We start from the raw sequence: 11205 nt of genomic DNA, 5'->3' as shown, positions 1-11205 counted from the left end.
CCTGTAATTTACTAGAATGAAATATTATCTCTCCAAATTATCTAGGCTAGTCTACTGATCCACATTCTGTAAGCACATTAGCCTATATCCAACCTATTTCTCTATAACGTAATATAACAGGACTGGAAAAATATTGTCAGTAGGCCTACTCCAAGAATCCTGATTTCCTTAGTGATCAGGAAGTAAAAGTTTGTTTCTGGGATGCTTTGAGTTTTAGTAAACCACAGCCTTCCCAATTGCCTTTAAAGGACTGTGTACCCCCATCTAAATATGGGCATGAGCTCGCGATGGATTTCAAGGAATGTTCGCACCACAAACTTGAGCTGATCCTCCATCGCGTCTGGCGCTGCTCCTCGTGTTCCCAGAAAGGCTTCAGTTTGACTCTTTTCATCCTCCTTCATTTTAAACTTTAACTGTTTATGAATAGATTTTTTTTTTCAAACGGGAAATAAGTGAAAATCACCAGAATATCTTCAACAAAACTTTACATCAGTCTGTGTCACTACTGAACGCAACTATGTCCCGGAGGAAAGTGAGGGGACTCACGAAAACCGGACGACAGGTGAGCGAGGATCCGGACCTCGACAGTTTGCTGTCAAACCTGTCGCCCGAGGAAATGGAGGAGCTGCAGAAAGAGGTTTCTGTCGTTCCCGATCCAGATCCGAGTGAAATCATCGTTGTGGACCAAACAGATTTTAAACCAACCGCGCCAGTTAAAAAGGAATCACAGCTGAGCAGCCAGACCGATGACTTCAGATCCCGCTTCCAGAGAAACCTTTCAACTGAGGTAAAATATTCACTACCTAACAAGTTCATCTATAAAAATGTTTAAACCAACATGCTTAATAAAGCAGGAGTTTAAAAGAAATAGCAAAATAAATAAATACAATAAAATAACCTGGCTTCCTATTTTTATGGTGTTGACACGTTTTCAATATATAGATGTAGCCGATTTGCATCATTTTATGACCCTTGTATGTTTTCAGCAAAGTAAGAGTTCACAAATTACTAACTCTATGGGTAGTCCTATGTAAATGTTTACTTTTTGAAGCATAATACAACCAGGAGACATAACCATAGGCTATATCTAATGGAGACATATCTATCTTTGGATGTTAAAAGTCTCTTGAAATGTTTGCCTGGTTGAAGTTCCTTAGTTGATTGCTCCTTTGCTCACTGCCTTTTAAGGATAAGTCTGCCAAGGCTGGATCTTTCCAGTGCAAAACAGTGTGGCTCACAAATCAAACGCTCAGCCACTGTGCAAGTTAACATTGTCACTGTTAAACAACCGACTGTGCATAGTGTAAACATCCAATGTTCATGCACTACAGATTGTGTTTAACCATCTGTTGAAGCACTGGCTTCATTTGAACATGTTGATATGTAGTCTTAAGCCACTGGCATTTTCTCCATTTGGCTCCTCTAAAACAAAAAAGTATATATAACATTAGTTGCATATGTCACCTTGTTTGTCCATATTCATGTTTGATCCACAGGGAGAGCCGAAGAAGGAGAGCCGGAAGCAAGAGTACCTGCGTAAGATGGGCCTAAGCCAAGAGAAGAATACCTCCGCATCTGATAGCAAAGATGGGGGACTTCAAAGGACCCCTTCCACCTCTTCCTTCTCTAAACGTGATGGTAGGATGGAGGACAGAACCTGCAAAGTCACAGAGGGCAGCAAAGATGACAAATTTGGCCCATCTGACCTTTCTAGGAAGGACGAGGAGAGTGAGAAGAAAGTAGAGGTGAAGGATCAAAATGATAGGAGTAAATTCAAAGATAGACGAGAGATGAGAGAAAGTAGTAGCAGCAAAACCAAAGAATTAATATCCAAGCTTCAGGAGAAGAAGGAGGATAGTAAAGAGAAAAATAAAAAGGAAGACAGTTGGAAAAGGGAATCTGGGGAAAGTAGAGCAAAGGAGATGATTTCAAGGATGAAGGAGAAACAGGAGAAGGAAATGGAGAGAAAGGAAGAGTTTAGGAAGAGAGAGGAAAACAAAACTAGAGGCTATTCATCCAGAATAGAGGAAAAACAAAATCAGGTTCTAGAAGATAAACTGAAAGAAACCAAGAAGGACAATGAAGAAAACAAAATAAGAAGGTTAAGTGAAAAGGTGAAAGAGAGCCCCTTGTTGGAAGTAAAGGGACTTCCTGAAAATACAGAGAAAGAACCCCAAAAAGCTGTGAGGAAGACACAAGAATTTGCTGAAAAATCAATAATCGATAAGGAAACTGAGGATGTTCAGAAAAAAAATGAGATTGTAAAGGAAGTTAATGAGCCCATTAAGGAAGAGAAAATTGGAAACGGTGTCTCAGACACTATTTCAAAAAGTAAGACAACAGAGGAGGAAGAGGAGGATGAGTCGACCAGCATGTTTGATGAAGATCTGGAGAGAGTTTGTTGTAATGATCCAAGCATGACTGACCTCAACGTTAACAATTCTGAGGTCATAAAAACCAAAACACTTATTCAGTTCTCAGAGGCCCTAAAAAACAACACACACATCAAAGTGTTTTCTTTGGCTAACTGCCGAGCTGATGACCATGTGGCTTATGCTATTGCAGAGACCTTGCGCAATAACAAAAGCATCACTAGCATCAATTTGGATTCCAATCTTCTGACTAGCAAAGGCGTTATGGCCTTGATCCGTGCCCTCCAACACAACTCCACACTCACTGAGTTACGCTTCCACAACCAGCGACACATCATCGGAGGAAAGTCTGAGATGGAGATGACCAAAATCTTGAAAGAAAACACAACTCTTCTGAAATTGGGCTACCACTTTGAGTTAGCTGGCCCTCGTATGACCATGACCAATATTCTGAGTCGCAATATGGACCGTCAGCGGCAAAAGCGGCTGCAGGAACAGAAGCAGGCTCAAGCCCAAGGCACTGGAGACAAGAAAGACTCATTAGAAGTTCCAAAACCTGGCTTCGGTAAAAGCTCCCCGAGAGCTTCACCCAGGCCATCTCCCATTCCTTCTCCCATACCATCACCTGCCCCGTCACCCAAGTTGACTCACAAGAAAAGGCTCAGTGGGTTTGGTGGTGGACAACCACCTCCACCACCACCTGGAGGACCACCACCACCACCTGGAGGACCACCACCACCTGGAGGACCACCACCGCCTCCACCTCCAATGCTAGATGGAGATTTCCTGAAGAACTCCCTGACGCCCGTATCACAAAGGAAGCTAGACAATAGGAGTGGTGGAAGAGGAGGAGCTCAAAACTCAAGAGACCAACTTCTGGCTTCCATTAGAGGCACCAATATCAGAAAGCTCAAAAAGGTAGGTAATAATTTAAATATATATAAATCTACAATATTGCAAGCTACATTCTTGAAATTGTCCTTAAATATTCCCATGGATTTATTGGGAATTTGGGTCTCATATTCAGAACTTTTTCCCTGAGAAAATATTGGACATTTTAACTCACCATTAATCATTTTTTCGCAGGTTGCATTACCAAAGCTCTTGCAATAATCCAGCATTACAGAGATATAGTTGTGGGTGAAAAAAAAGACAGGAATGAAAGGACAGACATCTCACAGACCTTGAGAAGATCATTACTCAGAATCTTCCATACAGAGTCTTACTGCTGCCCTATAGTATGGAAGACATGCAAGGATTCGTATATAATCAAATGCACAGCCTCTACCCAGGAGTCTTTGTACAAAATACACTGGACGATATAAAGAAATGAAAGTGTTGGGCAGTCATGGGTGCTCAGAGTCTTCAGTGGCCTGTGGAACTGCAGAGTTTATTCCTTGCTTGTCATTTGCACTAAATTAATAATTTCATACGATAGATTTACTAGTGTGTGTTTGGAACAGTATGAGTGGATGCTGAGCAGATGTTTGTTTCTGCAGTAGAATTGGATTTTCTTACAGGTGACTGAATTGAGCTATGTAAGAAACAATAATTGCCTGTATTTTATCCTAGTTATTTTGGGTTTGGGAATCTCTATAGCAGTGATCCTCAAATCTGGCTCGCGAGATCCAGTTTCCTGCAGAGTTTAGCTCCGACTCCAATTAAACACACCTGCCTGTGATTTTCTAATTATCCTGAAGACACTGATTAGCAAACTCATGTGTTTTTGATTAGGGTTAGAGCTAAACTTTGCCGGAAAGTGGATCTCGCGAGCCAGATTTGAGGATCACTGCTCTATAGTAAAAGCTCTTGCTGATCAGGGAATAATAAAATCACAAATCAATGTATAGTTTCCATGGTACTACAGATTTTTTAATACATTGTTTTAAATGATTGAGTGTGAAAGAGAACAGAATTACAGCATTCAAGAGAAAGGGATTGATAATCAGATCTATGTGAATATGACTGCCTAAACAAACAATATTTATTTTGATCTGAGTTTTCCTTTAACTTTGTATGTAATCCATTGATTATATAAATGTTGATCACGTGTGATCCATCTGTAATTTATAAAAAAAAAATTAATGTAGCAAGTTTTTACTTTGGGAATGGAAGCAATCTCTGCACAAAAAAAAGGTTAATGTACCTTACATGCTTAGGTAATATATTTTCATGCTTGTATGAAAGTCTCTTCAACATCTGAAGGCTAAATGTATGCTTAATGAAAATAAGCAGTATGAAACATAAATTCACAAATCTTTTTTTCAGGTTTCAATGTGGGAAATCAAGCTGAATAATTCAGTGTGTGTTATTTAGAAAAATAAAACTTGTTTTAGATGAATCTGACGGATAATGATATGATTGGTTCAACAAACACACCTGGTCATTTGATTTTACTTTATTATTTTCAGGTCATTGTCAGAAAAATATCAGAACCCTCTTTATCTGTTTCATCATTTTATTTTATTTCAGTTTTATTTCATACCTGAAACTAGTTTTATAGTGTTTAGGCCTACATCAAGACAAACTCCTTAAAGGGGCACTCCACCCAAAGTATTCCATAGTCATCCAGAGTCATGTAACCTACAACAATAATAAGTATCTGAATAAATCTTTTTTTGTTTCCTGGTCATTTTATGAGGATATAAAAATGCAGTAAAAGTTTTAGAGTCTAGATCAGAACCATAGATAGAATTAACGATTCTAGTGTTAGTGAATAGCTCTACATATGATCACACAGATCCTAATAAAGGGCTGAAGCACGCTTCCAGAGCTACAATGAGCTCCTTTGGCATAAAAAAGCCAGTGATCTAATGCATTGCTGCAAATGCCACGTAATCCTGCTTTATTTGTTCACTAGAATAAAGAGCTACACATGAAGGCTATGTAGGATAGAGGAACACATTTTATCTTCAAGGCACTTGTGAGGTAACACTGCAAATTACATCCAACTCAGTCAAAGGTTAAACATTTTTAAAAATCCTATTACATTTTTGTTACATCTTACATTTATAGCAGATACTTATTGCAATGTATATATGTATAGATTACTTTATAGCTCATAACTGCTGGATTGCAAAGGTCTGTTAATCATGCACAGATCCTTTTAGAAGTGAACTTCTCCTTCAGAGTTTGAAAGTTGATAGGAATTGAAGCAAGCTAGTTTATATTTTGATTACCCCAAACTAACCCTCAGCACTGCTGAAATGCCTATATTTGGTAATTTCTCAATGCAGGCTCAGTCTGCATCTCATTCCTTTCCCCTTCCTAATAATGGAAACATCCAACAGCCTGTCGGACACAAAGCAATGGCTTAAAGGCGACATGAGGAATAGAGAAAGATTGTTTGAGTTATGTTTTAATGCAGAGCCATCTACTAATTCATAATGTTGCTCCATTTGGCCCCATCAAAAAAGCTATACTATAAAGGACAAGCTAATTTTTTTTGACAACTTCCATTTTAAAATAAAACATGGTAATTGCGGGATTTCTAAAGTTGTTATACAGGTGCTGGTCATATAATTATAATATCATCAAAAAGAATTTATTACACTAATTCCATTCAAAAATGGAAACTTGTATATTATATTAATTCATTATACACAGACTGATATATTTCAAATGTTTATTTCTTTTAATTTGGATGATTATAACTGACAACTAAAGAAAAATCCCAAATTCAGTATCTCAGAAAATTATAATATTGTGAAAAGGTTCAATATTGAAGACACCTGGTGCCAGACTCTAATCAGTTAATTATCTCAAAACACCTGCAAAGCCTTTAAATGGCCTCTTGGTCTAGTTCTGTAGACTACACAATCATGGGGAAGACTGCTGACCTGACAGTTATCCAAAAGACGACCATTGACACCTTGCACAAGGAGGGCAAGACACAAAAGGTCATTGTGTTACTTCTGCACAATCTGACTTTGCTGCAGCATGGAATTGAACTGCTGGTTTCGTCTGGTCAGAGGAGAACTGGCCCCCCAACTGAGCCTGGTTTCTCCCAAGGTTTTTTTCTCGATGAACTGCCTTTAACTGTCATTTTGCATCATTGACACACTTTTTTCCTAATGAATGTTGTTCAGTTGCTTTGACGCAATGTATTTTGTTTAAAGCGCTATATAAATAAAGGTGACTTGACTTGACTTGACTTGATTGCAAAAGAGGCTGGCTGTTCACAGAGCTCTGTGTCCATGCACATTAATAGAGAGGCGAAGAGAAGGAAAATATGTGGTAGAAAAAAGTGTACAACCAATAGGGATTACTGCACCCTGGAGAAGATTGTGAAACAAAACCCATTCAAAAATGTGGGGGAGATTCACAAAGAGTGGACTGCAGCTGGAGTCAGTGCTTCAAGAACCACTAAGCACAGACGTATGCAAGACATGGGTTTTAGCTGTCACATTCCTTCTGTAAAGACACTCTTGAACAACAGACAGTGTCAGAAGCATCTCGCTTCAAAAAGGACTGGACTGCTGCTGAGTGGTCCACAGTTAAGTTCTCTGATGAAAGTAAATTTTGCATTTCCTTTGGATATCAGGCTGGAGGAAGAGAGGAGAGGCAAACAATCCATGTTGCTTGAGGTCCAGTGTAAAGTTTCCACTGTCAGTGCTGGTTTGCGGTGCCATGTCATCTGCTGGTGTTGGTCCACTGTGTTTACTGAGGTCCAAGGTCAACATAGCTGTATACCAGGAATTTTTAAAGCACTTCATGCTTCCTGCTGCTGACCAACTTAATTGAGATGCAGATTTCATTTTCCATTAGGACTTGGCCCCTGCACTCAGTGCCAAAGCTACCAGTACCTGGTTTAAGGACCATGGTATCCCTGTTCTTAATTGGCCAGCAAACTCGCCTGACCTTAACCATAGAAAATCTATAGGGTATTGGGAAGAGGAAGATGCCATATGCCAGACCCAAGAATGCAGAAGAGCTGAAGGCCACTATCAGAGAAACCTGGGCACCTGAGCAGTGCCACAGACTGATCGACTCCATTCTACCCCACATTGCTGCAGTAATTCAGGCAAAAGGAGCCCCAACTTAGTATTGAGTGCTGTACATGCTCATACTTTTAATTTTTATACTTTTTAGTTGGCCAAGTTTTCTAAAAATGCTTTCTTTGTATTGGTCTTAAGTTACAGTATATTCTAATTTTTTGAGATACTGAATTTGGGACCTTCCTTAGTTGTCAGTTATAATCATCAAAATTAAACGAAATAAACATTTGAAATATATCAGTCTGTGTGTAATGAATAAATATAATATACAAGTTTCACTTTTTGAATGGAATTAGTGAAATCAACTTTTTGATGATATTCTAATTATATGACCAGCACCTGGATATAAATCAAGACAAAATGAGCAACAGCCAAATTTAAAAGCACAATTAGCCTAGGCCTACAGCATAGACCTACTACATATGTTTAATCCCTGGTAAAACAATGTGTGGGCCATCAAAGCCTCTGGACCAGATGGAGTTCACGCATTTTGGGGAGCTCTGCCTAATAACAAACTCACTGTCAATGGTTGCAGTTAGTAAAAATGCTGCCACTAGAGGGGCATCTGTACACCGATCACAAAGAAAAAGACAGCAAAAGAACACCCGAATAACCTAACGTCACCATAGAACGTCACCCGAAGCAACGGCACGTGTTTGATTACGTCAGTGCGAACCGGAAAAGAACAAAATGGAGGAGTACGCGAGGGAGCCATGGTGAGCTGACAGCTTATTCTTTTATATATTTATATTTTTGTTTCTATATCTGTTAAAATAGTTTAGTTATTGTTTATGCGGTTTTAGTAATTGTCAGGCCATTTGGTGGTCGAATGTTCGTGATATGGTCGGTTTGATGAACGCGATGTCCTTCACTGAAAGCTTCATGCTGTCAAGTCAAGCACATGACCTTGTTCTGCCGGCATCCGCAATCAGTTGATTTAGTTTTTACAGTTTGTTTACTAGCAATATCTATTGTTTAAACTTTTAAAAACTTAACTTATAAAATATCTATTAACATATGGTCTGTGGGATCTGAAGATCAACCGGCTAGGAGTAAGAAGTGAAAGCATAAGCGCTAAAGAAATTATATAACAGATACCGGTATATATATTTCTGTCACTTTTATTGCGATACTTCTTTGAGCATAAACAAATAAGTCATTTTAGAAGTGGTTACATGTTGTTGTTGTTGTTGTTTTAAACGGTGTGTACCAAAGTACTTTTTTGCAAGGGATGATAGTAGGAGAGATGATCTTTTTTTTCTGTTATCATTCTCATCATCAATGCCTCTGGTTTCTCAGCCCCTGGAGGATAGTGGATGACTGTGGGGGCGCCTTCACCATGGGGGCCATTGGTGGAGGGATCTTTCAGGCAGTCAAAGGCTTTAGAAACTCTCCTTCTGTGAGTGATTCTTCCAGCTGCTGATGCAGTGATTCTGTTTTGTTTTGAGTTAACTGCATGTAGTGCTTCTTGGCTCTAGTATGACGAAGTGTTTTTTTTTCTTTTTTTTCTTGTCTTCAGGGAATGAATCACAGAATGAAGGGTAGCTTGACAGCCATAAAGACCAGAGCTCCACAACTAGGAGGTAATGTAAAGTTCAAAGGTTATCCATCACATGATTGCAACATGGATGCAGAGTGATACACTCTGGAAAAACTGAAAAGTTTGGTGGTAGTAAGATTTTTTTTAGTAGTTTTGAAAGCCAAACAGAATAATTTGTACAAGAATACAGTAAAAATAGTAATACTGTGAAATATTATAACAATTTTAAAATATTTATATCATTTAATTTGGATTTTTCAGCAGCCATTAGTTTAGTATTTTAGTGTCACATGGTCCTCGAGAAATCCTTGTAATATTCTGATTTGCTGCTTAAAAACATTCCTTCTGTTGGAAACCATTGCGCTGCTTAATATTTTTGTAGAATTTGTGATACCTTTTTTCCAGAAATCTTTTATGAATTGAGATGCATTTATTTATTTGAAAACTTAATTAATCTTTATTTATTCAAATATTTTAAGTTCATCCTTGTTTAATAAAAAAAAATATTTCTTATAAACAGTCTTGCTAACCTTTGAAAAGTTATGTTTTATTTTAATTTTTTTACACTGTTGGTCTGCATCACACATCTTGGCTTTACTTTAAAAGATATTACAAAATACAAATGTTTGTCAAATGTTCATGATTATTAGGAAGCTTTGCTGTGTGGGGTGGCCTCTTCTCGATGATTGATTGTGGGCTGGTCAAGGTGAGGGGCAAAGAAGACCCCTGGAACTCAATCACAAGTGGAGCCATGACAGGAGCCATTTTAGCAGCAAGAAGTAAGTCAAATCCCAAATAAAATGTGGATAATTGTGGTCAAGTGAGTTCTAGGTTCTAAATCATGCCAGTTTATAATATTAACAGTTCATTTTTCTGTCTTAAAAAAAATGATAACCTGTGTTTATGCATGTGGTATTAATTTTTTTTGTCTCCTCACAGATGGGCCAGTGGCCATGGTTGGCTCTGCTGCAATGGGAGGTATACTGCTTGCATTAATAGAAGGTGCGGGAATTCTGCTCACAAGGTTTGCCTCAGCACAATTCCCAACTGGTAAGTGTGCAAAGTCATCCTCTGAAACAGAGTAAAACTTTTACAAATGCAAATAGCCATAAATAATATTTAAATCAAAACCAACGTCATTTTTTTTTTTTACAGGCCCACAGTTTGCAGAAGAACCCGCTCCCATGCCTGCTTCATCATTCGGAGACTATAGACAGTTTCAATGAGAAACCCTTTAAAACTCAAGGCCTTTTCTTATTCCATGAACTCATCTAAGACACTGAAGTTACAGTGTGGCCCTCGTTCATTAACAGAGCATGCCACCAACCATGAATAACTGGGACAAAGGGAATATGAAGGGGAAACACTATTGTTCCTGTCCTTGCGTTTGTCTTCAGTATGCCTTTTGCTATTCTCAGCTTTGTCATTGGCCTGTGGGTCACCCTGTTTAAGTCAAAACTCACTTCTATGTTTTCATCCACATGTTGTTTTCTGTGAACTCATTTTTTAAAAACAGCTGGAAATGTTTGCTGAAGCAATAGGTGCACTATTTAAGTCATGCTAGGTTGTTTGAGTTGAGCCCCAATCAATTGGCTATATAAAGTGTGTGTGTTTGTGTGCGCACGCGCGCGCAATACATGACTGTGCACTGATTGTTTGCCTTAATGTAAACTTTCTCATGGGCCTCAACAAGATCGTATATACTTATTGGAGATTTTGTTGACTGTTCCATGCCAAACCTTCTCTTGCAGAATATATTCCTTCACAGTTTCCTTTTTGAAATTGCTATTTATTTTATAGAAGTTTTTGTTTCAAGATGTTACGCTGTATTGTACTTTAAATAATTATTTACAATGAATGTTAGGATCGCAAAGGATGCATCAGAAAAAAAAGGTTTATGAATGGACAGAATTAATAGTCTTTTTCTGGTGGATATATAAGCCAAGTTAGGCTGAGAAACATCATAAATAAACTATAGTTATTACTACTATGGCGGTCTCTGTCTGAAAATCATGAGATTTTTTTTTCCCATTGAATATGGTAATTGCTTATCTATAGTTATAATACAGACAGGATTAGCATAATCTCCATTAAAATAAAAAAGGTAGTAATATTGTCCACTAGATGGCGGTATAGATTTAACGTGATTCACTGAAATTGTCAAGTTAAAACAAGTAATAGCCTATATTTGGAGACCGAGAGAAAAATGTGTAACACATCAATTAAATACATTAGTTGTAATGAGAAATGTAATTTTCATTGAGCTTTTGAGAATTAAAAAAAAGAAAAAAAAACA

General features: G+C 38.1%; 2 protein-coding genes across 2 annotated transcripts; both read left to right on the top strand.

The window, feature by feature from the left end:
• The first annotated feature begins 297 nt into the window (after positions 1-297).
• Positions 298-4713, top strand: LOC113111175 (leiomodin-1-like). Its single transcript, XM_026275681.1, has 3 exons — positions 298-787; positions 1497-3290; positions 3459-4713. Exons 1-3 carry the CDS (start codon positions 518-520, stop codon positions 3483-3485), a joined length of 2091 nt encoding a protein of 696 aa, XP_026131466.1. The 5' UTR covers positions 298-517; the 3' UTR covers positions 3486-4713.
• A 3263-nt stretch (positions 4714-7976) lies between these two features.
• On the top strand, positions 7977-10899 carry LOC113111174 (mitochondrial import inner membrane translocase subunit Tim17-A-like). Its single transcript, XM_026275680.1, has 6 exons — positions 7977-8085; positions 8669-8768; positions 8889-8952; positions 9560-9688; positions 9849-9959; positions 10065-10899. The coding sequence occupies exons 1-6, from the start codon at positions 8060-8062 to the stop codon at positions 10133-10135; spliced, it is 501 nt and encodes a 166-aa protein (XP_026131465.1). The 5' UTR covers positions 7977-8059; the 3' UTR covers positions 10136-10899.
• The last annotated feature ends 306 nt before the right edge of the window (positions 10900-11205 follow it).

The sequence above is a fragment of the Carassius auratus genome, chromosome 11 (genome assembly GCF_003368295.1).
Source record: "Carassius auratus strain Wakin chromosome 11, ASM336829v1, whole genome shotgun sequence".
Classification (NCBI taxonomy): domain Eukaryota; kingdom Metazoa; phylum Chordata; class Actinopteri; order Cypriniformes; family Cyprinidae; genus Carassius; species Carassius auratus.
Note: the sequence above shows the minus strand (reverse complement) of the source record. Positions and strands in the feature narration are given on the sequence as shown.

Excerpts from the sequence above, each read along its gene's own strand:
- LOC113111174 (XM_026275680.1), top strand. The coding sequence starts at position 8,060 with ATGGAGGAGTACGCGAGGGAGCCATG. Across the intron at positions 8,086-8,668 it reads GAGTACGCGAGGGAGCCATG|CCCCTGGAGGATAGTGGATG; the intron begins GTGAGCTGACAG and ends CTGGTTTCTCAG. Across the intron at positions 8,769-8,888 it reads GCTTTAGAAACTCTCCTTCT|GGAATGAATCACAGAATGAA; the intron begins GTGAGTGATTCT and ends TCTTGTCTTCAG.
- LOC113111175 (XM_026275681.1), top strand. The coding sequence starts at position 518 with ATGTCCCGGAGGAAAGTGAGGGGACTCACGAAAACCGGACGACAGGTG. Across the intron at positions 788-1,496 it reads AGAGAAACCTTTCAACTGAG|GGAGAGCCGAAGAAGGAGAG; the intron begins GTAAAATATTCA and ends TTTGATCCACAG. Across the intron at positions 3,291-3,458 it reads ATATCAGAAAGCTCAAAAAG|GTTGCATTACCAAAGCTCTT; the intron begins GTAGGTAATAAT and ends ATTTTTTCGCAG.